This window comes from Anopheles gambiae, chromosome 2, assembly GCF_943734735.2.
Source record: "Anopheles gambiae chromosome 2, idAnoGambNW_F1_1, whole genome shotgun sequence".
Taxonomy (NCBI): Eukaryota; Metazoa; Arthropoda; class Insecta; order Diptera; family Culicidae; genus Anopheles; species Anopheles gambiae.
Window position 1 is genome coordinate 104,167,448 of NC_064601.1, and position 26,545 is coordinate 104,193,992.

At 45.5% G+C, this 26,545-nt stretch overlaps 1 protein-coding gene across 1 annotated transcript in view; it reads left to right on the forward strand.

The window, feature by feature from the left end:
* LOC1277222 (semaphorin-2A) overlaps window positions 1-26,545 on the forward strand; it is a 93,030-nt gene that overhangs the window by 34,837 nt on the left and 31,648 nt on the right. The window contains exons 2-3 of the mRNA XM_061642927.1: window positions 12,090-12,177; window positions 23,152-23,203. Coding sequence (XP_061498911.1) covers window positions 12,090-12,177; window positions 23,152-23,203 — 140 coding nt within the window. The remainder of the gene's footprint in view (window positions 1-12,089; window positions 12,178-23,151; window positions 23,204-26,545) is intronic.

Consider the following 26,545-nt stretch of genomic DNA (forward strand, 5'->3'; position numbering starts at 1 on the left):
GCGTATACGTGCCGGGGCTAGCTTAAACCTGATCCCTCCGTCACCACAGCACACCCGCAAGGTCGAAGCTTTTTGCGAGCTTCCCTCCCCTCCCTCCCGTTCCGCACGGTAAGGCTTACCGACGGTAATACAACGCAGCAATTAGTTGCAATAAAAACACGGCAAGTGAATGCAAAAGCTCTCTTTCCTTCGCTTTAACCTCTTTGCCATCGTTGTGTGTTGTGTGTCTGCGTTTCCGGTGCGCTTCAACTGGCGTGCAAGTGTAACACAACCGTGCTGCAATAGTGCATTGTGTGCGCAAAGGGGTGCAAGCAGCGCACACACACACGCCGTACCGAGCCAACCCTCCGTCGTGTCCCGTTGAGCGCAGCACCCTAGGAAACGGTGCTCGTAAACTGCACGGTCGCAAATTTTCGAATCGCAGCGAACGAGAATTTAGCGTGACATTTGCAGCAATTGAATGTGGCGCAGTCGGGGAGGACGCTTGCTAGTTAAATGGTCTGCAGCGTGCCAAGCAGCGGGACTGAGCGTGAATTGCTGGAAGGATGTGGTCGGTCAAGTACTTCCGGTGTGGGTTGGGTAGATTGTGTGGGGCGGGCTGCAATCGAAAAGAAATTATCTCGATGCACCGATAGAGCAGGTGTACACGGGTGACAATTTCAGATGGGGTTTATGTGAAAAATGGTACAAAATTTAAAAAAAAATCGCTGTTGCTGCAGAACATTACTTAACTTTTGAATACTCTTGGAACTATTGCAATAAAAGATAGACATTTCATTTATGAAATAACAAATTAAAAATAAAACTTTAATATTTTCTATAAATATAAAAACATGACCCAAATAAATATTAAAGCAGTATTGCAAAAATTGCACTAAAAGTTTCTTGATTGCCACACACTTTTGATCCAGTTTAAAGCACTTTAAAAATTTTAAACCTCACCGCCCACATCACTACCCTACCAGCATGACCGCTTTGGATGGAAACTTGAAAAGCTCCTGTCCATAACCGATAGTTAGTTGACTGATTGCTGGCTGTGCAATTTTCACTCTCTTACCGTCCGCACTTTGGCTGAATGCATCCCGACCCCGCTGGGCGGTCGGAAAAAACAAAATTACACCACTGCAACAACTCGGCAGTGTGCAGTTGCAACAAATTATACACCAAACCAGCACCCACAAACACGTAGCAAACGAACTGGCAAGAGAGAGCAAAAAAAAAAGCTGGCTCGTTCAAAAATTCATAGTCCATCATTTGTAGCGGAGGGCCTCGGTGCCGTCACCACCAATTTGTCCCCCTCCCATGAGGAGGGGGAAAGCAACATTTCAAAGCTTTTGAAGAACGGAAGAAAAAATAATCTTCCCCATCCTTTCGCTCGCAGTTTCAACTCACAAAATGACTGCTCAACTAATCCAACCGCTCAGCTTGCGGCTGCCAGATATGTCTTCCCCGGGGCGCAAGGTTGAATTATTAAACGCTACTACTAAATAGTCTACGCGCGCGACATCGCGTGGACCGATCGGTGGCGTGCAGCGTGTTATTTCTTGTAAATGTCACCCCCCGTCCCGGCCACTTGGAGGCGCAAGATAGTGGTAGCAGCAGCAGGACGGCTGAAACGCTCGGGCGCTCTGGCCGTTATGTTCAGTTTTGTTTTGTTTCGCGTTTCCTTTTTGCGTTCTCGGTGGTTTGCTGGGTTTTCACCTACCCGCACCACTCGGCCAACTCGGCGGTGTTTCGGTGTTTCGGTCGTTTTAGAGCGATTATTTATTCAGCAGACAATTAACGGACAGGAACGATCAACAATTTAATTAACGGGTTGCTGTCACCTTTCCGTTTTCCCACCGACCTCGAATCAGGCTGGGAGAAAGGGTGTGTGGTAAAGTGAAGTATTTTCTTAGAGCATATCTAGTCGGGGAGTTTTATCCATCGAGGAGCCAAGAAAAGAAAAAAAAAACGTTCGAATGGAAACGAATTTTAATTTTCCTAATGACGCAGTGACCCGCAGTATAGCAGGTGGGATGTAACGGGTGCTGCCGCTGGTCAGAAACGCACTCCACGTGCAGCGCCAGCCTTGCACGAGTCTGGTGGGAAGGCATGGTCTTATCTAGCGAGTCGTGTTGTTTAACAGGCCGGGCGACTTGCAGTAGCAGCTCCACTGGCAGCCACAGTTTGCGTGTCTGGCACTCATTCTTTTCAGCCGCTACTTCCTAGTAGTCTGTAGTAACTGCTGCTGCTGCTACTAAAGTGGAGCCGTTATTTTTCCTGTGGGATGTTTGAGCACAAGGTTTCCTTTCCTTTTCGGTGGCTCTAATGTTTCCTGTGCTTCTCTGCTAGCCGAACGTGCTGCTTCCTTACGTTTTATTTTATTCTATCGTAAGCTCATTCCTTCCAAGCCGGCGTGACAGTTGGCGGTTGCCAGTCGGAACCGGTTTGTCTGTGAGCATATCCTGAGCAGCTTGCACGGGGTTTGCCATTTGTGCGCCGGAGCTGAAGGGCCGGGGGCAGGTCGGCTGTCCAATAATTCCTCGCAATTGCAGCTGCATTTCACATTTCAGCGGCAAACTGCCGGCCAACGGAAAGTGTTTCCATCCCTGACTGTTAGTTTTGTTTGCTGCACGAAACTATGGTCGATGGAGCCGCCTCCCCTCCCCGGGGTGATGTTTGCTGCCACTCTGTGTTGAGCTCGGGATAGCATTACATCTTGCCGGTACAATGCGGGGTTGGAAAAATAAAACGAGCATACCAGCGAAACGATCATTGTGCGATCGTTTTAAGATATACATTACAATCACACTCCCCGTGGGAGAAATCATCTCAACAAAAAAGGGGGAAAGGGGAGTATGTGGGAGGGTGGAAAGAATGATTGCAGAGCAGCAGTGGCAGCTGCAGCGAAACGGTTGCATACGGCTGCCGGATGCCTCGTGCAGTTAGCCTTTGCTGGGTATTATTTTATTTATTTGCCCAGCATTCTTTCCACAGCCCGCCGTTGGGGTTGGTTTTTAATTTTCCCAAATGTGCTCCGCTCACGGCCAGCGCCAAATAAAGTGAAGTGCGAATGGGTTCTTGAGCGCGAAACGTGAAACGACAGGCTGGGTTTCGCTGGAATACCGGCTCGGTGCAATTTGTTTTATGGAGCAAGACATTGCTGGATTGCATTTACACGGGTGACAGTTGAGCTGGAGGAAGCCGAAATGGTTTGCACCTGTGGAGGAGGAAAAAATAGCAGTACGATGAGCGATAGGGATAGTGGATAAAATCAATTCAATGTCCTGGTACCATCGGTAAGCGTAAAGTGTATTGCTCGTGGGAGAACCGTTTGTCGTCGATTTGGTCGTTGGATTATGGTAAACGATTACATATATGTGAATGATCTCAGCATAATGAAGAAGCATTGAAATTGACAATTTACCTTAACATCACGTAATCTTCGGGATCAGATTTTCATGATAAAAAAACTATTAGTATACACATCAAATTTATTTACAATAGGGGTTTATCAGGCTCTTATTATAAAATTCACATTTTTTAAATAAAAGTCTAATGTACTAAATTATAAAACATTTTAATCTATTCAGGTGGATGTTTCATATTAAGGTGACAATCTAAAGAGCACATTTTTTAATTTTAATTTTTGTTCTTTAAATCAGTGTACAATATGCGTGTAAAATTGGACAAAATAACTCAGTTTCAATTTAAATGATTTCGAAAAGTAAAATTCATGTACAGCTTGTAAAGAGAAGCTCGTATCGCTCGTTTTTGTATATTCTATTTTTTTAAACTTAAACGATACAAAAGCTTACCCTCCACACTCCCCACTAAAAACTATTCCCCAGCATACATAGTTGATTTGCTAACTGCGTAAAAAAACCCCAGCCAAACCATTCGCCTTTCCCTGCTCTTTCGGACCTTGAAATGATTTATAACCATTCTCAACCCGCACAACAACAACAACAAAAAACGAAATTGACGCTACCGAAATGGTTAAACAATTTCCAAATACCGAATAACTCTCCCAAGGCTACACTTCCCGCTGCGTTTGTTTCCTTTTTGTGGAGCTTTCAAGAGCAGCCCGTTTGGACAAGGGCGCATAAAAAATTCCTTTCAACAACCATAGTTGCCGAATTACTATAGTATATTTGTGTGCGTGTGTGTGTGTGTGTGTGAGAGAGAGAGTTTTTTCACGCTATTCCTTTGCTACGAGCCGCTCACCGAAAGCTCGCACGAAGCAAACTGCTAGAAACAGGCATCTAGGCAACGTAACACACGCGCAAACCGCAACAAATATACACTTGTGCAATAATAATGCTGCCCCACAGCTTCGCGCACAGTGTGGGGGAAGGTCCAGTTAATAGAGTTATTGCATTGAAAGGTGATTTATGCGTTCACGCTGCGTTTGCCTGTCGAAGATGCCCTTAATGGACCGGCCATCATTGCGGTTGGCCGGGATGGAAACGAGAGAGAAAGAGATGCAATGTAATGTTATTTTGGGCGATAGTAACAATCAGGAAGAAAGTATAGCAACGCAATTTCACTGTGTGTGTGTGTTTTTTTTTCTATGAAAGCAAAATACTAAAATAACATAGCCGTCCACGAGCTGCACCTTAATCACGGTGGCGCAATAGGTGATGCTTTATTATAGTTCTTCTTTTTGGTTTGATTTCGTGTGATTCCCCGTCGATGCGAAAGCGGAAAAGATAACCTGTGCAAGAACTAATTTCGTATGATTAGCATCATCGATCACAAATCTCGTCCGCCATGGTTTACCGTTCGATCCGACGGCAGGTGACGTTTTAATGGTTCACCGTGTACGCCAAGCGCGCGTAATAGCTGGATGGATAAGGGCGCGATTTTCGGGGCCAAACAGCCAAACAGTGTGTCCGTTGTAATAAACGTGAGTAATGGATATTGGTTCTCATGCCGGCATTGCATGCCCCACTCCACATGCGATGGGTCGGGATGGTCACACAGTGTGCGAAAGATTTATCACAACACCCCACAGGGCCGGCATGGATCTCAGGGTGCGGAATTTCACCTAACGAACTATTGATGTCTTATTCATTACGCAACGCGCGGGTGCACGTTGGGAGTGGTGACTACCGAATCGTAATACAGCCGAATCGAAGCGAAAGGAAAAACTATGTAGGTGGGAAAAAGGGAATCAATAGCAAACATGATCAGATACAATTGCCATCCCAAAAGAGAGAGAGAGAGAGAGAGAGCGCTAACCATCGCGCAAGACATCGGAATCGCATAAGTCATTCCGGCGGCCATCCAAATGCGAAGCAGTGCTATATCGGGAAACACGTTGCGGATCATTTCAGGCCAGTGTTTTATGCTTGCCAACTTTTGCACTCCCACACCCGGCCCGTCTGATGGGTCGTTTAACTCGCTCCATCCCTCCCGCTGCTTAGCCCGGGTTCTTTTTTATGTAGCGAAGGCAAACATACTCACCCAGCAGGACTATTTTTATTGCAGCTAGCCATTTGCGAATTAGTTCGGTTCGAGTTACAGAAGGTTAAGAGGCATTGATCCCTACAAAAGGAAGCTGTTTTCCATTTGGTCTGAGGCATTTTTTTGTGCTGTTTTTTTTCGTTTGTTTTGGCGTATTGTCTTACGTGAGAGTGAGTCAAAAATATTCATTCAAACTACCAGAATAGCTCCAGCCAGTCGTTTGGAACGATTTGGAGAATGTAGACGAAAACAGACGAATAGACGAAAATGAATGGTAAGGGCACATCCCTTCAAAGTGAAATGCAGTCAACCGGTTCAACCAAAATTTATTGAAATAGTTTTCCTCTTTACGGACTGGTGAAATCTTGTCTTGTGAGTCGTTTTTTTCTGGAGGGAGTAAACGAGACATGCGTGAGCTTAAAGAGATTTGAACATTTCCCTACATGCTAAAGTCTGATATTGTTATATAGATACATACTAAATCCTGACGAACTAACTATCAAATTACTGATTATTTTTATTTTAAGTTGTTTGCAGAGTTTACAGAGTCATATCTGAAAAAAAGTAAACTTATTTTAATTAATTGTTTATAACTACTATCAATATATTCAATATTTAAAAGTAACGTTTATTTTTACCCTTCAAGCAATCCAGCCCAAATGATTCACTTTGATTTCATATTAAAATAAAATTTCCTTGCATTACAGTTGGCACAGCACATCGCTCTTCCTGCTGCGAAGCAATTCTTCCTTCCGTTACATGAATTCCTTTCCTTGCAAAATACAACCAAAAAAAAATGGCTCTGGATTTTCCAAACCCTACCCAGACAAACCATGCCTCTTTTAGCAAAACCCACACCGGAAAGTGGAAACATCTCTTCCGGATAAGCCTCCTCAATATTTTCTTTGGCACCTAACAGAGCGTTTTGTGCTGCTGCTGCTGCTGCCTCTGCTGCACGTCGTGCCCGAGACGAGCTCCTTATGGTACATGTGTAACCTAATGTTAAACTGAATCGTACCGAAAGGCGTAAGGACGCTGGTGAAGGATGAAAGAGTAACAATCATGCAAGACGAGTTCCGTACCGAGAAATGGGGCAAGTGAAGGGGATGTTGAATCCCCATCCCGACACGCTTCGTGGCTGAGACCATTTGTGAACTTCCAATAAGATTTATGCGTCTTGCGTTTGCGTTCGTTCCGGGGCATGCTTCGGTAGATGAGTTTGGTGGTGAAGCGTCCAATGATAGGAAGAAGAAAAGAACCCGAAAAGTACAACGTTTCTCTTTTATTCTGCTGCTTTCGTTGGGAGGTAGACTCGGTAGAATGGAGAGAAAATAATACTGGTAGCACCAGCCACCAGGCGCCTCCATGCAAGTGGAATTGAAAGCTTCCCCAGCCATTGTTTGCCCCCGTGCGAGGCGTAGATTGTAGGAGATAGCGAAGGGGGGTCTCAGTGCGAGGAAACCATCCCTATTCGAGCTCTTCTTTTTCCTTTTTTTTTTCTTTCGTTCCTTTAACACACCAATTCAGCCCGATAACATCATTCCCTGTGTCGATGTTCCCGGGATGTTCCTCCTGGTGTCATAATGGCGACCGACAGAACAATACAGACGGCAGTGGGACATCCGGCTAGAGCCACCGCCATCGCCTGCCTATAATTAGACGCCGGATGTGTGATTTATTCAGCACCATTTATTTTATCTCCATCGTGCATAAAAATGTGACACGGAATCGATTCGCACGTACCACCGCACAACGCGTCACAAACAGGGTCAAAGCGAGGAGGGGAGAAGGGGGAGGAACCTCCCGTTCTCATTGATGCGTTGAGCCCCGTGCCCACGCGCCGAGGTGTTTTGTTAACAGATTTCAGTCACGATCTATGCCCGGCCACAACGTACCACACACACACACACATACAGTCACACATCGTTTCAACTACCTACCGACCTACCCATCTCGCACGCTCGTTTGATACACTCGAACAAAAGCCCGGCCCGGGCTACACCAGCAATGCGCGCACCGGCACCCCACCCGCAAGCCCGCAAAACCGCAATTGGAAAATGATTAATGGGGAATCTATTGAAATGGAGTTGATTTATGCGCTCGCCCTCGGGAGGCAACGGGCGAACGATGGAACGAAGCCGAACGAACGGTAGACAACTCCTTCGGTGCGATGATCAATTGGCTGGAAAAGGAAACAGTTTCGCGGTGGCTCGAAAGCACTGCCTGTCAGGCCAGGCCATCGGCAAAACGGGGTCAAGCTGGAACACAATCTCGGGGGTGGGTGGGGGGTGGGGAGAAGCTCGGCAGTGTTGCTCAGGTGTGTGACAGGCACAGTCAAAATGATCCGTTTCGTGATGATGCGTGCTGCTGCCTGGGCGAAAGGGGTGCCGCAATAAGTGCTGCATGTTGAACATCGATAAACATCAACTCCATCATGGTGTTCGGGCGCGGTAAAGGGTGTACTTTTTTCCTCCCTCGGAGCCAAAGTAGAGCCATCATCTCAATTGAGACAAATGATCATGAACTTTTCTGGCTGACGCACGTGTATCCGGCCTGGCCTGACACTTGACATTCACGATCGATTTGCTGTCGATGGTGGTGTGTGGATGTTTTTTTGCTGGTGAAAGTGGGGTTTTCCACTGTAGTAATAAGTGTGTAGGAGCAAACATGTCTAAAAAGGACCAATGGCTATGGCACAGATATCATTTGACATTTACTTTTCTGATTTCTCTATTAACTTTAGATTGATTCGAAGTTTTTTGCAGTAGCTCGGATCACATCTCAGTATCAAAGAAATTCTTCAGAGGACAGGAGAGAGATAGAGAGAGAAAGAGAGAGAGATAGAGAGAGAGAGAGAGAGTATGGAACTTGAAAAGACACAACAAACCATTTACAGAACATCAACCACCACATAACTGACCATTCCTTGTTTGCCAAACGACGGACAGGACACAGTAACCCAAAGTTAACATCTTCTTTAATGCCCCTAGATAATGGGATTTCTATCCCGGTTATTTTTTAGCAATTTACTAGCCTTCTAGGATATCCTTCGTTGCCAGTAAAAAGCAAAAACAAGTACCCAGTATTGGAAATTCCTGATTCTCTTTTCAAGCTGCCAAACACTTGCCGTTAACCTTCATTCCAAGCAGTGTGTGAGAAATTCTCTTTTCCATTTTTCCCCCTCCGAAGCGCACAGACCCCCAAAAAGCCAATCCATTCCACGTGGAGGCTTATTTATGTGGCGTAAATCAGCAGCATAGACGTTCGAGCATCGTTGCTGTTCACCTTGCGAAGTGAAGGGTTTGGTCGCACCGGCGCACCGGCGGTACAGCTGGGATTTGGGCGTTTAAAACGCTTTCCAAAAGCAAGTGACGGAATGTTAGCTGTCAACGGTGCAGCAGCAGCAGCAGCAGCAGCGCCGGTGCCGCCATTGCAATAAATTGTTGACGAGTAGCTTCCGCATTGCGTGGCTTTACGGAAGCGGGCTTGATGCTGCGTGTATTATTTTTCGAGCGCCAGCTTCTTAACCCCCTTGCTCGGCAAATGCCGTGGGGAGCGCGAAACGTTGCTGTCCATCAAACCTTTGTACCAAAAACCCGGCCTAGTTCGGCGGCGGCAGCAGTTCGGCATGCGGTGTGCTGATGGCTAGCTGTTAAATAATGTATTTTGCTCTCGTGGCCATGGTGCCGACCCGCCGGCTACGAGCAGCAAAGCCCCGTGTTTTGCTGCGTGTGTATCTGGCCGCTTTTTTGGATGAGCCAGTGGGGATCAGCTTTACCTGAAGGCAATTGAGCGCTGTTTCTTTTTGGATCAATTCCAATGTTGGCATTAAATTATGAAAATGTGAAAATCGACCCGAAGCGGTGAACTGGACGCGATTCTATGGGGTGAAGTAGGGAGACGTTGTTGAAAGCTTTATGCACCAGAGATTGGGATTGATGTGCAATGCGTGGCGATTGAGTGGGTTAAACGATTGAAGTAAAGTACTTCTTTTTTGTTGGATTATTGACACGGAGAGTGGTGGGTGGAGAAGTTTGTTTTTACACTGTTAAACTTTTTCATTTCAACAATCATACTTTTTAATTCAAGGTAAATCAGATTAAGAGAAATTGAGTTACCATTAAAATACTCAATAAATTGCTTTGAAAGTATTTAACCTTATTTTTTTCAAATAATTTTACCAGTCAAGTAAGTGTTCAAATTGCAGCCAAAGTTAACTTTTCCTTTTCATAATCAGCAGTAGAACATATAGTGCTCTTTACTTCAAAATCATTGCTGAGCTAATATAAGAATACGTGATTGGTGAATCTCTTGTCCTAATGTTTCCATTTCTTCGTCAAACAATGTCTCGTCTCCCTCTCGCCTTTTTATGTTTTCGAATCAATTGACAACACAAACACTTACCTTCCAAATCAACGAGCTTGTCTGCACGGCTGTGCAAAATTTATTCATTCCAAATAAACGCCAAACCAAATTGTGCAATAAATATTCAAATAAAATTCCGTCTGCTTCAACTGCAGCCCTGCAAATCACATCAATTTAGATCGTACCTTTCGATCGTGTTGGTTCCAATCATCTTTACCTAATTTTTGCCGTCATGAAAACCATCCCCAACCACACAAAGACAATAACGAAATAAAAAACCACACCGACGCACACCAAATTCGGAATGAAAACCATCCATCAACCATGCGCAAAATTCAAACAGTATTCAATTGAGCTTGAGTCGTTTGAAGAAGTGACAGAGAAGCGAATGCAAGCAGCAGAGGAGCAACAAAAACGGATGCTCCCCGCAATAAAGCAAACCGTTTCAGGGTCTGTTTGGGCTGGTTGGGGGGGGGGGGGGGAGGGTAGACAAAAAAAGGAAACGAACAAAAATCTTCAAGCATTAAATAAATGCTCTCAAACATTCATCCATCAGGGCCGCATTTATGGTACGCATTTTTGCATATATTTTTTTTTTTGGCTCGTTTCGCGGCTCGAATTTGCCTTTATTTTTCCTTTTTACCTTTCGCTTGCTTAACCGGCAACCAATTCAGGCACCCGCGTACGTTCTGTTTGCCGGATTTTTCGGGCCAATTCTTTATTTTACTTTGCATTGCAATCGTTGGCCTCGCTGAAATGCGCCACTCACCGCCGCGCATATCGATCATTTAGATAAACCCAATATATTCATTGGGTCACAAAGTGCTTGCCCCAAAATCACGAACCAAAGAAAGCAACATAAAAAAAAAATATGGAAAACAAGTACCACAAGTGCAGGCTTCCACCGTACGTGCCTCTCTGGCGTGTAGGCGCTGGAATGTGAAAGGAAAAAAAAACACACACACACATACACAAAGAGAAAGCCGAAAACTGAACAGGAAAAACCCCAAAATACTGGGTTAGAGGGTGGGGGGGGGAGTTCGGGGCTCGACTGAGCATAAAAATGCGTTCAAGCAATCGAATCAAAAATAGGTTCACTTTCGCTCACGTTCGGTCGGTTCGGCCCGGCACCCGAAAGGGAGGAGCATTTTTCATCAAATCGACCGATTTTCTATGTATTTTTTTTGGTGTGCTGTTGTTGTTCCTTCGCTACGAAACAGAATATTTACGGGCCACCCAAAATCCGACAGCATTTCCGGCGGGTGCAGTCTAAGGCTGCCCGTTGCTGCTGCGGCGGCCCCAAAAACGCATGGTCTCGTGCAGACGGAATGTAAACACTCGGGCCATTACCGAGGTAGAGTGGCCAGGGAGGCAAGGGGTGTCCACTCACAGTTCCCTCTTCACCTACCTCAACCCCGGCCATCGCTTAAACGACTAAAAAGCAGCACACACACACACAAAACCGTTTGCTAGAATGAATACATTTGCATGGGAAATCAAATATTTCTTCACTTTTCTGTCATTTTGGGTTTGTCTGGCTGTGTGTGTGTGTGTTTGTGCTTGTTTTTCTTTCACTTTAAGCTCCTTGGCGCTTTTTTTGGAAATGCTTAGTTCGGTGGAAATTCATTCTCCTTCACACTCCTTTCCTTTTTTTTTCTTTTTGGCATGCCGGATTCTCAAACAATTCCATAAGCTTCGTGATGATGGAGGCTGCAATACAGTAGCTTATGCACACGTACAATACGCTACAGGCAAACGAACGCGTCGCCATCCCAGTGGCCCACCCCGCCCGTGTGCAAGGATACAAATGGAAAGAACAAACACACACACATACACACATACACACAGACATGCACGCACGCCAGTCGAAAGCCTAAGCGGATCCCTACCCGAAAAGGTTCTTGGAAAGGGGACGGCCCCGGGACGTGAAAAAGACGACGGCAGAAACGGAACGCCCTGCCAGCCTTTAAATCCTAAACCCAAAACAAAGCAACGCCAAATCCCAAACAAAGCCAGTCCTGTCGTATTTTCTCTCCGCTCGAAAGATGCCCTTGTCTCGGTGGGTGTGCTCACTTTTCCCTCTGCTCCTCATCCGCCAATTCCCCTTGTTTTGCTCTGTCTACAGTAATTTGGTGCTTGGAAAGTAAAATGCAATCCATTCGCTACAGTGCTTTGTCTCACTAAATGTCGGTGTGTGTGTGTGTGTGTGTGGCTTGTTTTTTTTGTCTGTGTGTGCTTTTTCTCATCCACAATTTTCTCTCTCCTGCTTGCAGATCACGTACGGGAGTTCCAGTGCGGCAAATTCTACTACCGAACGTTCTACATGGACGAGGACCGGGACACGCTGTACGTCGGTGCCATGTAAGTACGACCGTGCAACTGTTGCACAAGCTTGCCGCCGGGCACGGGCACTGTCTTTGTGTATGTGTGTGAGTGTGTGTGTGTGTGTGTGTTTGTGGACGGGGACACCCGCCCCGGTTGATTATTGTTTGATTTTTATCGAAGGATTAGCTGGGAATAAATCGAATCCCGGACAATCAGACACAAGAAGCGCTTGCTGCGATGACGATGGGCAAACGTCAAGGAGGACTTGGCTGGCGGGACGATTCCGACGAACGTCGACGTGCTCCGTGATAAATGGTTTCGTTTGTTAATTTGTTGCAAATGACTTGCGATGACATGGAAGTTTGGTGAATGTGTTTGGAATTTGAAATGGGCCATTGTGTGCCATTGTCTTTGTAGTGTGGTTGAAGGTTGAAGGTATTGGATGGTAGCAGATTAACTTTCTATATCTGTCTTTAAGATTCATCAGCTTGTAATCAGTGTGTAGAATTTTACATTAAAGTAATTGTAATTTTACATAATATGTTAGAATATGTCACCTTTTTAACTAATTCAGGATCCGTTGTGTCATTAAAAAACTAATTATTTCTTGTTTTAAATCATTAATTAGTGCATTGAAATTGATAATACAATTTTATACACTTCTTTCGTTTTTGGGCTCCTTTATGAAACGTGAAGTTGTCGTCTTTCATCATTAAATAAAGAAGGCATGAGTCAAAAAGTCCACAAAGTCCGACTCCTTGTCGCTTTGTGTCCATTTTTAAGGATCCTTCACCAAATAAAAGCAGTACAAAATATAGAGCCTTGCAAGGTGATTAAACAACGATTAATTTATTAGTTTTCTTTTGACTTAGTGGAGAGTAACATATCCTAGGTTCATGCCTTGATTAGTACTAGTTTCAAATCTCAGATTGAATCTGTAAAGTTTGTTGTTTACTTTTATATGATACAGGGTTTTCCAGGGGTTCTCAATGTTATGGAACACTTCCTAAACTCTTTCCTCTTGGAAGTGAACTTCGTATGTTGGAAATTCGACTCTATGGCACCCTTTTTGGACATGCTCCTTGCAAATTCCAATGGGATTTGTCTAACAAGGGTACTATAGAATCCAATTCCCTTTACAATAAGTTCATTTCATGTGAGAAAGAGTCAATAAAGTTTCTCACAGCTATGAGAACTCCTGGAAAACCCTGCATGGCAACGAAAGTTTAGAAATAGAGTCCAATGTTTTCTTTTTGGTCCTTCGTATGTGCGATAAGCTGCTGCGCTGTCAAATGCCTATGATGACTAAAATGTTAGACAGCTTAGGTAACTAATGTTTTGCTTTATCACTGTACCTTACGTTACTAACAATTAGTAATGTTTTCCATGCATTAAATTAATCATCCATCTACCCGCTAAACATTCTCGTAAGATGACGCTCATATAATTCGATGTTATTGCTGTACACTGTAATCAAAGCAGTGATAACGACCAATACTGCAATTACCATAGCCAGATCTTCATGGAATCGTATAAATCTTCATTTATCATACCAAATTATCCACGGAGGCGCTCGATGAGGTTAATCATCCCCGACCCGATGCCCACTTATTTCACTAATTACGTAACAATCATCTTAGAATCGTTGGCTTACGACAACGCGCTTATCGCACAACATGTAAATCTTGCCGGTGTTTCCAAGTTCTCAGCCCAGAGGACTATTATTATCGACACTGGCACTCGATTAACATGAAACGAATCAGCCACATTATCTCATCGCCTTGACATAATTTCAACCTAACCCACCACAAAGGTGACCTTTGGCGATGTTGAAAAGCGGTGGGTGGAGGTCCCGGGACCCGTACGGGGTAGTTATCATCGGAGCGGTCTGTCGACATCAGGATGGCTGAAAATTTACTCTCTGCCCGTGTGTACAAAATTTATCCATCAAAATTAACCCATTTTATGCAGTCTCTGGTTCGGGTCCGACTAACGGCACGGTCCCGAGCACTGTTCGCTCTATCCCTCCCTCGGTCTCTCTCTTTCTCTCTTTGTTTGCTACTTTCAATAACAAAGGCAAGCGATTATGCGATAATCCGATAATAATTTTCTCCATCAGCCATCACAGCCTATCGCTATTTTGTGTCGCATTATCTCCTTCCCCAGCGTCATTGTGCCCGCGCGGTTAACATCGTCAGCATTGGTGTGTGTGTGTGTGTTCGTACGTTGTGGCATGAACGTCCACAGCACTTAAACCTAATAATTCCCCAAACTTCCCCGAACGCCTGGTGAAACTTCGGTGAAACGTTGCGCTCGAGACTGATACGGTAGCGTTGTTTGGGGGGTTTCAGTCTATCGCAAGCCCAGCAACGCAGTGATTGTGGGAGGCGTTCGGGGTCGGGTGTATCCATTTTTAGACGCACCTTCTAATTCGATTGTCCCACGGGAAGAGAGTGTGGAATGGTCTCTAGCACCGCAAGGCTGCACGGTACTCTAAAATGTACTCATCATCAGCAACCATACGGTGCGTTTCATAATGAATCAGGATCAAAGTGTTATTTTGTGTTGCGTTTTCCCGCCTAGATGTGGCTGCCTTCATCCTTGCCTGCGATTTAAAGCGTTCCTCGTTTGGTTTAAGCAACAACAGCAACAGAGGGGCACACACAGTGACTAACCTCGACGCATCTTTTTTTTTTTTTTTGTATTCCCGGGATGAAAGTAAACTGTAGCTGCAAGCAAATTGAAAGTGAAAGACAACTCATTTCCTATTAAGTCGTTGTCGGTGAGCTGCTGCAGTAAGCAAGAACCCCGGCGTACAGGTCCGGGCGTGCCGTGCAGAGCGCAAGCCAGCTGGCACCTTCCTCAGGCTGAAAGCTTTCCATTTCTTCGCAACTGCTCCGTTTCGGCGATGCGATAACGATGTAAACCGAATCCATCCCATTTGCCTGCGCTCCAATCGCTCACCTGACAGAGAGAGAGAGAGAGAGAGAAAGACCGGGCCGAGCCATTCGCCCGGCATTGCCGTTGGCGTAAAACAAACAGTGATGAAGATTTAATGGGATGCGTCACGTGCAGGGCACGTGTGAAGACAAACTCTGGGCCAATCTAGGGGTGGGCCGCCGGTGCGTCGACGACGACGGCAGCCGGCGTGGTTGCCAGAAGCATCGAGATTAGACGGGCCAAAGGCTTAAGCAGGTATTGCTTTCCTGGGAGCCATCCTCCACCATTACCAGCACCACCACCACCGCCACGACACGGAAGTGCTCGGATTGATGAGGATAAGAATGATGTTGCCGTGCCGTTCAGGATGATGAGCACGATCCTGGCACAGGTTTTCTGCCAAGGTCTGAAGGTTTCGGTTTCGGGATTTCGGTAAATATTTTACCACCTGAAACCACTCCCACCACGTGTCGTCCTGTGTGTCACCTCGGCAAAGTGCACCCTCCATACACCACACCTCCTCAATCCTCCTTCTCCCCAATCGTCCCAGAGATCAGGGCGAGTGCGAGAAAGCAAAGTTTGTTCGAAAATAATCATCACATCGTACTTATTATGGTGAAGTTGATACTGCGGTAACACTTATGAGCTGCGTGGTAACGATGGTGACGTTACCTTTTCCGTCACCTTTTCCCGATGTCCTTTTGGAGCAGCCTGGCTGTGGCTGTGTACGTTCATTTACCCGAAAATCCTTCCCGCACGCGTCCCGATTCGGTGCTGCCCCCAAAAACACGGGTATCGGGTGCGCCCAGTGTTTCAATGGGTGAGGTTTCACACTAACGAAGCCAATTTTAATTACTCGTGCCCACCGTGTGTAGCCGAGACTTCTTCAAGGGGTGGTGCCCCTGCTGGTGAATAATGAGAGCCGGTGTCACATTGCCATATTATCAGCTACCTGGAAAAAGCGCTTGTAAAGTGGTGGTGTAGTAGCAAAGTGGATTTCCCTCCGCCCTGGGTGGAGTGGGCGTGCGCACATCACGTTTCCGCCCGTAGTTTTCCCCCGTTTTCTAACGTTTACCCAATGTATTCAGGGAGGGAAGGGAGCGAAGGGAGGCGAGTTTTTGAGGTGGGCGCGCTGTACAGCTAACCGAAATTTACACCGTGAAAGGTTCGCCAAAATCCATCACGAACCATCATTCATCAATACCGGGATTATTTTAACCTAAGCCAAAGGCATGCAACTCGGTCGGTGGCTGTGGGAACCGGTACCACGCACCATCCACCTGTGGAAGGAATTACTAAACCCCCCCTCCCCCCCATTCCACTATCTCTCCCACGCACTAAATCGCCCGCTTAGTTGAGGTTGAGGTAAAATCCAAGCTTCCCTTTTGTATGGTTTATTTAATTGGTACTAAAATTGCTTCCTAAGGAGTGGCGCTTAGATTAATGAGAAATCGTTTGATTGTGTTCAAGCTGTGTGGAGGCGCTTGCGAGTGGGTGGCTCTGGGGGTTTGTGGGGGTGTATGTGTTTGATCGTATGAAATCGCTTTTATGTTTACCCAAAGAAACGACAAGAAACGGTAGCTATCTGAGTGTTTTAGTGATCTAAAGTTTCGAGGGAATTGAAAAGTCCTGTCGATGACTGTTTGTTACTATTTCTAGCAATGAATGAACCTTTCAAGGGTTTATATTTAAAGCTTTATGATGTGCGTGTCAATATTTTAATAGTTCAATAATAGTCAATATTAATAAAGTATTTTATATCCTAACTAAAAGTTTGAAACAAATACACACGACACATCATTCACGATTTTCTAATACATTCCAATATTTTGTTTTACGATACAGACAAATGGTATTATGCTATTGTCAGTTCTTTAATACTCTTACCTCAGTACAGGTTTATATGTAATCCAGAGGGATTTCAGCACTAAAAACAGCTCTTAAGCCCTCGCCCTCATTGCTTCCTAAATAACCCAGCACCATTGCGGCAGCATTTAAAAGCAACAGCTTGTTTTTCTCCCTCCCTAGTGCAACAGGAAGGAAGCAGGATTCAGACAATCCAGACGCAAAATACGCTAATTTGTCTTGCCTGACGCCCAAAAAACAATCCCAACAGAGTAGCAGACAACATTCAATAATTTGTCAAAAACCTATCAGTCTGCGTACGTCGCAGCTCAAATTAGGCAAAGTTGTGCTTCTCCTCCCAAGAAGTTTAACGCCTATCTTGTGGTTCAGCACAATCAACAGTTAACAGCAGACCCGTGCGTTTCCGTTTGCGATTATTTTTTACTCTCCCTTCCCATGACAGCTGGCGCTTACTTCCTGCCCATGTTGACTTGATCCTGGCTGGATTACCGGCGGGATTCTGTTTGCAGACACCGTCACTCACTAATCAGCAAACGGAGGGCGTGTGGCCAGTGTGTAGCTAGGCTAGAAGATAAAATATGTTAATGTCACTTCTTAATGAAATGGATATTTTTCTTCATTTTTTGCACACACACACACACACACACACACACACACACACACACACAAGCCAGAACCCTCCAGCTCCAGCTGTAGGGTGTTTGGACGCCGTCCGGTCCCCGGTTTCGGGGTAGATTAAACGTTCACCGGCAATGAAACTTCAGCGCACAATCAAACCCGTCCAGGACACAAACGGTCAACTACGGGGAAACGGGACGCAAAGCAAGAAACAAAGTTTGAAGCATCTGACAGTGATAAGATAAGAGAGTGAAAGCGGCTGAGCGTTTGGAAGCAAATTGAAATAAATTTTTCATCACGCTCTTCTTTCTCTTGCCCGCTAGTGACAGCAAATTCTTCGTAGTGGGGTATTTTTTTTGTTTGTTGCTCCACCCGTGCCATCAGTCTGGTAGGCATCAGGCTCGTTCGCTTCAAGCTGCTCACCATTCCTGTCAGACAGAGTGCGAAAGTGTGCCAGATGATCCAGATGTGAAGCTAAAAACAGAAGAAAGTTGCCTTCGCCAGCATTCCGTTAGCTCTTATGCTTTGGTAGAACCGAAGCAGTCTAGATGAGAAAGGATGGGAAAACGCACACACACACACCCACAGAAATACCTTGAGAACGAGAAGTTCATCCACTGAGTAGGATCGCGCTTTTTTGCGTTGCGATCACACACACACACACACACACCTCCAGATAGACGAGTTCAGGAGAATATTCAGCAGCAAATTTCTTAACGCTGACGACGTCTCAGAAGATGACAAGCGAAAGGGAAGAGCCATCGTCATGACACTGGCACAGTTTCCCCACTGTGATGTCCTAGTTCTCTTGCGCTCCAGATAGAAAAATACAGCTGACTTTTGCTGTGCGTTCAACGCTCAAGAAGTTATAGACTCATAGGAACGAAATAAAAAAGATTTTTTGCTTCTGAATCCGTTTTTTTTTTGCGAGGGAGAAGTCGTCATAAATTCCAATTAGAGTTTCGTTTTTGTTTTTGGCCACGACCAACATTCTTCGTCATTCGTAGTTAAGTCCTGCATACTCACAAAAAATACACAAAACAGAAAGGTAGCAATACAGTCCTGAAATTGAAACCACTCACAAGATAAAACCAAGATTTAAAGTCTTCTTTGACGAGACTTCGCGTGCCAGTTGGACCATTCGTTGGAAATTTCCTTCAATCTTTCTCGTCCCAGCAATTTCTTTTGGCTTTGCTTGACTCAATCCTGGTGCCTCCCGCTGCCCGCTGTACATGTGCGCTTATCTCGTTGCGAAAATTGCTACCGACATCTGCCGAACTGCCCTCTCACACGGTGTAAATGAAACTGGAGCGGTCAGACAGGAGCATCGTTTGTAGTGAGTGTTTCGCTCCATAAACGTTCGTCAAAAGCTTCATTAACAATCACAGTCACGTAGGGATACTGGCAGGGCGCAACCGTCCGCAAAGCAGCGCTGAGTAGGCAATTTGATAAAGTTGCAGGGAGAAGTTACACTCGATATCGGCAAACAATTTGCTCGGGAAAACATTCTTTATCGTTCGACTTCCGACTACCGATCAGGGTGAATGTGAAACTCATCAAACAAAACGATTTCGCGGAAAGGCTGGTAACTGCGACAAGGAACGGATGACCGACAGCAGTAAGAAGTTTTAGAAGTAAATAAAGGTCACATGTATTGAAAACCAGGAACAATAGTAAGACGATGTATGAAATATAATGCCTAATTTTCTAAAGTTCAAATATATAAAACCCAAACTACCAAAACACACTTCAAAGCGTAAGAAATGAGCCAAAATGTGCCCGTGCTTCGCCGAGAATATAAAGCCTGGGAATGAAATAAATCAACCGTCCTATCGTGACGAGCCGAGCGCCCAAGAAGTGCCCGAGAAAACAAGAGATAAATTGAACCGGGGAGACGAACAATATCTACCCAACTGCGGGCGAAAGTAGACAGCGCCGGTTCGGTGCCGCCCCGTGTCCCAGAAGCTTTCCCGCACACACACACAGGACACAGGAGGGCCGCACAATAAAAGCGTCCCGTGCCCTGGGACTCCTCACTGCGCAGGTAAACGCTTTCGAAAGGGGCGCAAAATTAAATTATCCCCGTTGGTTTAGCTGCGAAGCCGGTGTGCGCAAGCACAAACTTTTTAAGGCATTTGCTGCCGCCCGTCGCCGCCTTCACCCCGTTCGTCTGCCATCGTCATCATGTCTGTTCGGTGTTTGAAGTCGCAATGTAATTTATTTCACGGGCTCTCTTCACGTTATGGGTTTTCTTTTTTTTTTGTTTCGCCTGCAAATTGTGCCGATTTTTTGCTATATTTTTCCACTCTCTACGGAGTGTAGTAGCAGCAGCAGCAGCAGCAGCAATAAGCTTATCAAGCTTTTTTGCCTCTTTTTCTTTGGCCATTGCCCCATTGCGTACTGCGTATTGCGTTGAAAACACTCACACACAGAGCGAGTCAGGGAGTGAAATTTGATCCGAACAATTTCGGATAAGCATACCTTCGCGAAAGGGCACTTTTTTCCCGCACGAAAACCCGCCTAGCAGCGAGAGCGAAACAATCGCGAAGACACTAATTTCCCTTAAGAGTTTGAATTGGAGCTTTTCGGTGAAAATTCAACCCCTCACTCAAGGTCACGAATTCAATGGCAGGGCAGAGATGAGTTGTAGCCGAAAATGAGTTCGCTCATCCCGCAACGGGCCCTAAGTGCCGTCAAAAAGCGGCATTAATGAAAAGCGAGTAGCTTCGTTCGAAGGTGGGTAGGCGTTTCGTACGCGCGAAAGGCTTCCGTTTAATGCCGTACGATAGAGAAGAGGCACCGTCGAGCGATATTGGTATTTAAATGCCAACGAAACACTGCTCACACGAGCCCCGGGAACACTTTCCCGTTTGAACGGCTTTAGCAGACTTGAAAGAATTGTGGGCGGTAACAATGGGCCGCTTTAATTGCCACCACCACCACCACCATCAATTGGGTTTGGTTTTGTAGTTTCCGCTGAAGGTAGCACTATTTAATTGCCGCACATTGCAAACGGCTTTTCTTTCCCGGGATCCCCGGGGCGCATCCTAAGAAGCTATCCATTACAGCTGCTGATGAATCGGGATAGGATCGGTATCCACCTCATAACTCTCAGCCCGACCCAACCGATTGGCCCAAAATCGGCCGTCGATTTGGACTGCTCCTGGTGGGATGGGATGGGATGGGACTGCTATTGGGTTGACTTAGTCTGCTCGAGAAATCGAGAAACAACTGACTCAACACAAATAACTCCTTCCGTTTGTGGTCCGCTTCGTCCGAGGGACCGTCCGTGCTGGGGCTCTGCCAAGGCCAAAGGAAAACCACACCTCGAAGGCAGCACAACAGTAACAGCTGTCAGCTTTTATCAGAAGCAGGAAAATCGGGAAGGCAATCCAGCGCCAACGTACCTTTCCGGCTGTTTGCGTGCTTCATGCCTAATATTTAACGGCGGCTCCGTTCGTCCTTCCCTAGCTGACGCTGCCACGAATCTTTCACGAAAGCTTGGGAAAGTTTCCTTTGTGTGTGTGTGTGCGTCCTATTGGACGGTTTTCGGGAACGGAGCCTTGGGTAGTCTATTACGCTGGATAAATATTTAATATGTTTCCGACCGAAAGGTGTTTTATTCCGGAATCTCAATTGATGGATCGGCAACTGGGCGTTGTGTCGTCCGGTCGGCTGCGGGTGCGTACAGAAATTGCTAATGAAGTAGCAGTGGTGGTGGTGGTGGTGGTGTTGGTAACGATGGTTGTACAGATCCGGTTCCGGGAGGTTTCTTGCTTGCGTTTCTCCCCCCTAACAGCAGCACAGCGTAAGCAAAAAACCGCGGAAAGTGGCAGCATGAACTTTGAGCAAGAACCACCGCAGGCAGGCCAAAGCACGAGAAGGAGATAAATAATTCATAAAGTGTGCGAATCGGTCTCTAACGGTTTTGCGGTTTTTGTGTTGCTTCATTTCATGTTTTCTTTTTTGTGTGATAAGCTTTTGGGTGTAGGAAGGACGTCCTTTTTTTGCGTTGGCTTTCTTACTTGTCTCTCTATCGCTTTGCTGCTCTTCCAAATTGCCAGCATTTGGTTACGCTTCACATACTTCAACAATACACTTACGCAGCTCTTTGCCGGGACTCGATGCCTGGGAAAAAACGGCGGAGTGGACGGATGGTCATTCGGGCCGCCGGAAAGGCCACCCCAGCCGGGCCAGCCCAAACGGAGGTTCCATGAGGCGGAAAATAATTTACGTGAAGCTGCCCAGAGCTTGTACAGCAAAAGCGAAGAAGCACACACACACACAAACACGCCCTGTGCGTCACAAGTGGATCGATTCGTGGAAGCCGGGACGGGCGTTGAGGACGGTCTGGAATGTTGATGAAGCTGAAGCTGGGTGCGAAGGGTGGCGAGCGGAGTTTTAATCTCACGCTGGTGTCTATTTTGGCTGTTTATGCTAACACCCTGAACTTGAGGTGCTTCTTTATCGACACCGAAGCGTTTTTACGATGATATGGGGTGGGGTGGCTTTTGCTTGCTCTTCGCCCGCATCCTGCTGCTGTATTACTTAATGCTAAGCGGTGAAGTAAATTTCTGGCGAGATATTTATGGGTTTAATGTTTCTGTTTGACGCACTCTAAAGGATGCGGACCATTATGTGCTGTTTGGGTTCGATTACGCTGTTGCATCGATTGAATCCATTGTTGGTAGAGTGAATGATTTTATTTCTGTAAAGATTATCTTACATTTGGTCCTTGAAGGACCTTGCATGTCATTTATATGTAATTGCAATAATTTAACAAAAACAAATCTTAAAATGATGTCGAATGCGTGAATCTTTCGTTTGACGAATATGCCATTCACTCAAAACCGTTTTCAGGATTTGTAAATTTCTGTTAAACCGTTGGTACCAGTGGAATTAGTCATATGCATGCCGTAGTTATGTCCTGATAAGTGGTGTGATAAATCTATTTGTTGATTTTTGGCGAGCTATGTAAAGTATGCCAGGGAATGACATTGTACTCGATGGAGTTAGATACTTCCTACATTTTTCCTTACAAAGATACTTCCGTCCTTCTAGAACCTGCGTTCTGAGGTAAGAGGTGGAACATATTATCACCATCATTATCGTAAAATGATGTCGGATTCCTAACCATACGATTGAAGTTGTCTACCGTGCTGCCAGGTCTTAGAACTGATGCCAGGTCTTAGAATTGACACTGCTTCTACAGCTGAATTCTACTTCTGAATACAGTCCTGGAACTGAATCTATATCCATAGCGATCCAGGAACTTATACATAGCTTTAACATATCCTGTAACGTATACAAACACACACCCCCCTAATGTAAAATGACTCTGACCCCTTTTCAGCCTTGAAATTGATTCGCATGACTCATAACGGTCCTGTAATTAATCCTTATCCCATACTAATTCTCAACTCTGCGTTGATGTTACTGGTAAATCATTAAAAAACTTTAAATTGACAGCTGTTTCATAAAATTCGTAAAATGTATCGTTTAATTAATGGTTACAAATTCCAAGTTTGCGCAAAACATGTTGCTACGAATGTGTTAATTAATCTATCTTTCTCTTCGCTCTTCCAGGAATCGGGTGTATCGACTTAATTTGAAAAATATCAGCATGACATCATGCGAGGTAAGTCCTACCACCGCACAATAAAAACCGCGTGCTCAGCTAACTATTTCCTTAATTCATTTATGATCAATTGAAACATGAAAATCGGGCAACATTTGTATTTTTTTCTTTATTTAATCTACCACGGCACACAGCACAGCATTATCGAGTCGCAACTTTCAACTGGAATTTTGCTATGAATAGTGTTCATGAGTGCCGCTAGCAGAAAGAGAGATAGACAGAGTGGGAGGAAGCAATTCACCAAATGTTTATTTTTTTTTTGTTTGCTTTCACATTTTACCTGTTTTGCTGCTGCTGCTTCCTTCGATAAGGCACCAACCGGCAGCCAACCAGCCCTGGTGCAGTGTTGTGAAGTTTTCCATCTGCAAACCACATCAAACGAACTAGTTTTTGTAGTCCGCTCCATCACACTCACTCCTCGCTTGTCCCCGTTCAAAACAGTAGTCGGCCAGTGCCAAAACAGCAACTAAAGCTAGTGGGAAGCTATTTCTGCGGTCATTTTTGGGGTGTTTGTGTGTGTGTGTGTGTGTCTGCTTTGAAATGAAACAAAAACAAACTCATCCTTACCCGTTCCCCGCGGAGTACGCTACACACACACTCACACACACTCCCGGCCAGCCACACACATGAGCACATGAGCTGCTGCCAGGTGAACTGTGGTCCTAACTGGTGATGAAAACTAACGTACGAATTCAAATCAATTGATCTTTCCTCTCTCCCTTGTTGAAACCACTTTGCCAGCGTTTCACCGGCACCCGGAAAAGTGAACGGGGAAAGCCGGAAAGCTATGCATCGACAAACTGTGGCGCTGGATGCAAGCAAATGTGGCGTGGATGCAACAAAAAAAAGAGACGAAGGAACGGCAAAAAAACAAGCATAAAAGCAACCCGTTTAGATGGAGTCATTTCCGAACCATTTTTGGGGAGCGAAGGGAAATTGTTTTGACCCCACGTCCCTATCGCCACTCCCCGGCACATTCAGCGTTCGATTATCGTTCGGATTGGATAGTGTGCAAGAGGCTGGGTGAGGAAAAATGGACGGTAAAGAGATGCACCCCGCGCTTGCTGTGCACCGGAGTGAGGCGCAGCGAAAATAAAACACACATACACACATACACACATACGTCTCAACCCTGCGGTACTATCACCACCAAGCACTCCCAAAAGACAGGACGTCCGGTATCCGGATGCGGAATTGATGTGTTTTCACTCGCTCTCTTTTATTCTCGTTTTTTTTTTGGCCGGCTTTTTCCTCTTCTGCCTTCGCTACTCATTGTTTGCATTGGTGTGCATTCGGTGCATTGGCTCACCGTTGGAGAGCATCTTGTGAACAGCATGTTTATTTCCCAACCACCCAACCTTCGTTCGCGGCACCCGGACCCGGGGATAAAACGGGGAGCTTTTTGACGATAAAATATATTGTTTCTCGATCAAAGCGATACCGCAATCCTGTTTGGTGGAGCACATCATCGCAATGAAAAGGATATACTTTGCGCGACAGGAAGCTGTCCTCCGGTGGGATTCTTTTCATATATTTAAGCTAGTGTTTCTTTTTTTTCTATCGGTTCGGTTTGAATGGTTTTGAGTGAAGGAAGCAAATATTCATCAACGACAAGTGGCATTTTACGAAAAATAAAATTGACCTGCTGTTGATAAACTGCTTCACATATAGATGTAGATGTAGATGCTTTTTCTCGTATCTAACTATATTTAATATAGTTTTCGCTAGTAAAAAGGAATCATTTTATTTGAACAAACTACTTACTCAATGCGAGTTTTGTTCCTGATGTACAATTTATTTTTTGTTTGCTTTCAATAACACTCAAACGGACCTAAGGTAGTTATTCTGAAGTTATTCGGACAAGGTGGTCCTTTCCGTTTGAAGCTCGTAGGCTGATTTCAGCCTGTCAGCTGTTTGCATTGTATAGCAGTTTTCGAGCAGCTATCTAAGTGGGTATAATATACAGGTGGGCTTATCCCAAGGTGTATGAATTTAGAAGGCTGATTTTTACCACTTCTGCTTCTTAATGAAGATTTTAAGAGTGTTTTGTGTATTTGTCAAGCCTCCAGAAAGCTTGTTTAGGGGCCGTCCATAAATTACGTAACGCTGAAATTGGGATTTTTCGACCCCCTCCCCCCCTATCGTAACAAAACGTAACGTTGGAGGAGACCCCCCTTCCAAAATTACGTAACGCATGATCGAACACCCCCCCCCCCCTTAATTTGGTTTTTAATTTGGTTTGGTTTCCCTTTGGATCGGTCGACCGCATTTCTCCACTTGGCGTATTCGCGGTACATAGTAGGGGTCGGAATGGTTATGTGCTGTTCGACAAATGGTGGTGCAGGCGCCATCGCGCGACCAACGTTGTCGTGTCGATGACCTCCAGCTGCGTCCCCATTTTGTGTTCGGAAGACGGGGGCTTCGCATTCTTCGTCCACTTCCTTCCGTTCCGATTCCCGTTGCCGAAACGACATTTCGCGTAGCGCGAGTTCGCGTTTCAGCACCTCCAGTTCTTTTCTTTCTAACTGAAGTTTCTCCATCTCTAGCTCGTACCACGAAGCTAGATAGGCATCCTTCGGCTCCCCCGGTGGACTCGCACTCCTACCGCCGTTCTGTCACAGTGTCGAGTACGCCAACGGTTCCACACGCTGGTCATCCTGCAGGGGATCCTCTCTTCTACTCTTCGATGGCCCCGCTGCTGGGCTCAGGATCGTCGGCGTCTCACTTTTGTGGACTCCTCTACGTCTCGGTGTCGATCCTGCCAATAGGTCGCTATCGGCTCGATGCGCCTGCTGGTCACCACAGCTTTCCGGAGTATATTCACCCTCCATGGCACTTCTCACACTCTAACTTGCACCAAATTTTTAATTTGTTACGGATGTAACAAGAGTTGCGAAACTGCTAAACAAAAAACAGATCTTTGAACACCTTTTTGAAGGGAGGGTTAAAAATTTGCTGCGCTTTATTTGCCTGTTTCTTCGCTACTACCGCTTAATCGTTCCCTGTCTCGTAACGTTACGAATTCCCTTTCTCGATCATCCGGGTGGTCCGGATGATCGAGGCAGCCGAATTATCCAACTAATCCTGATTGACAGCGCCGCACGACTGTTGTTTACCAACAATACAGGGTTTTCGAGGATTATATAGACATGTTCATCGAGTTGTAGATTCGTTCAGGCATATAATAGACTCTTTCAGCGCGATATAGAATTGTTCGGAAGTAGGTGTAGACATGTTCGGTTATACTGTAGAGCTGTCACTTTCGTACCCCTTGGACTGCAAGTTGGATCATTCTCATCAGAAGGTAAACAAACGGTTTTCGAAAAAAATATGCTTTTTTCA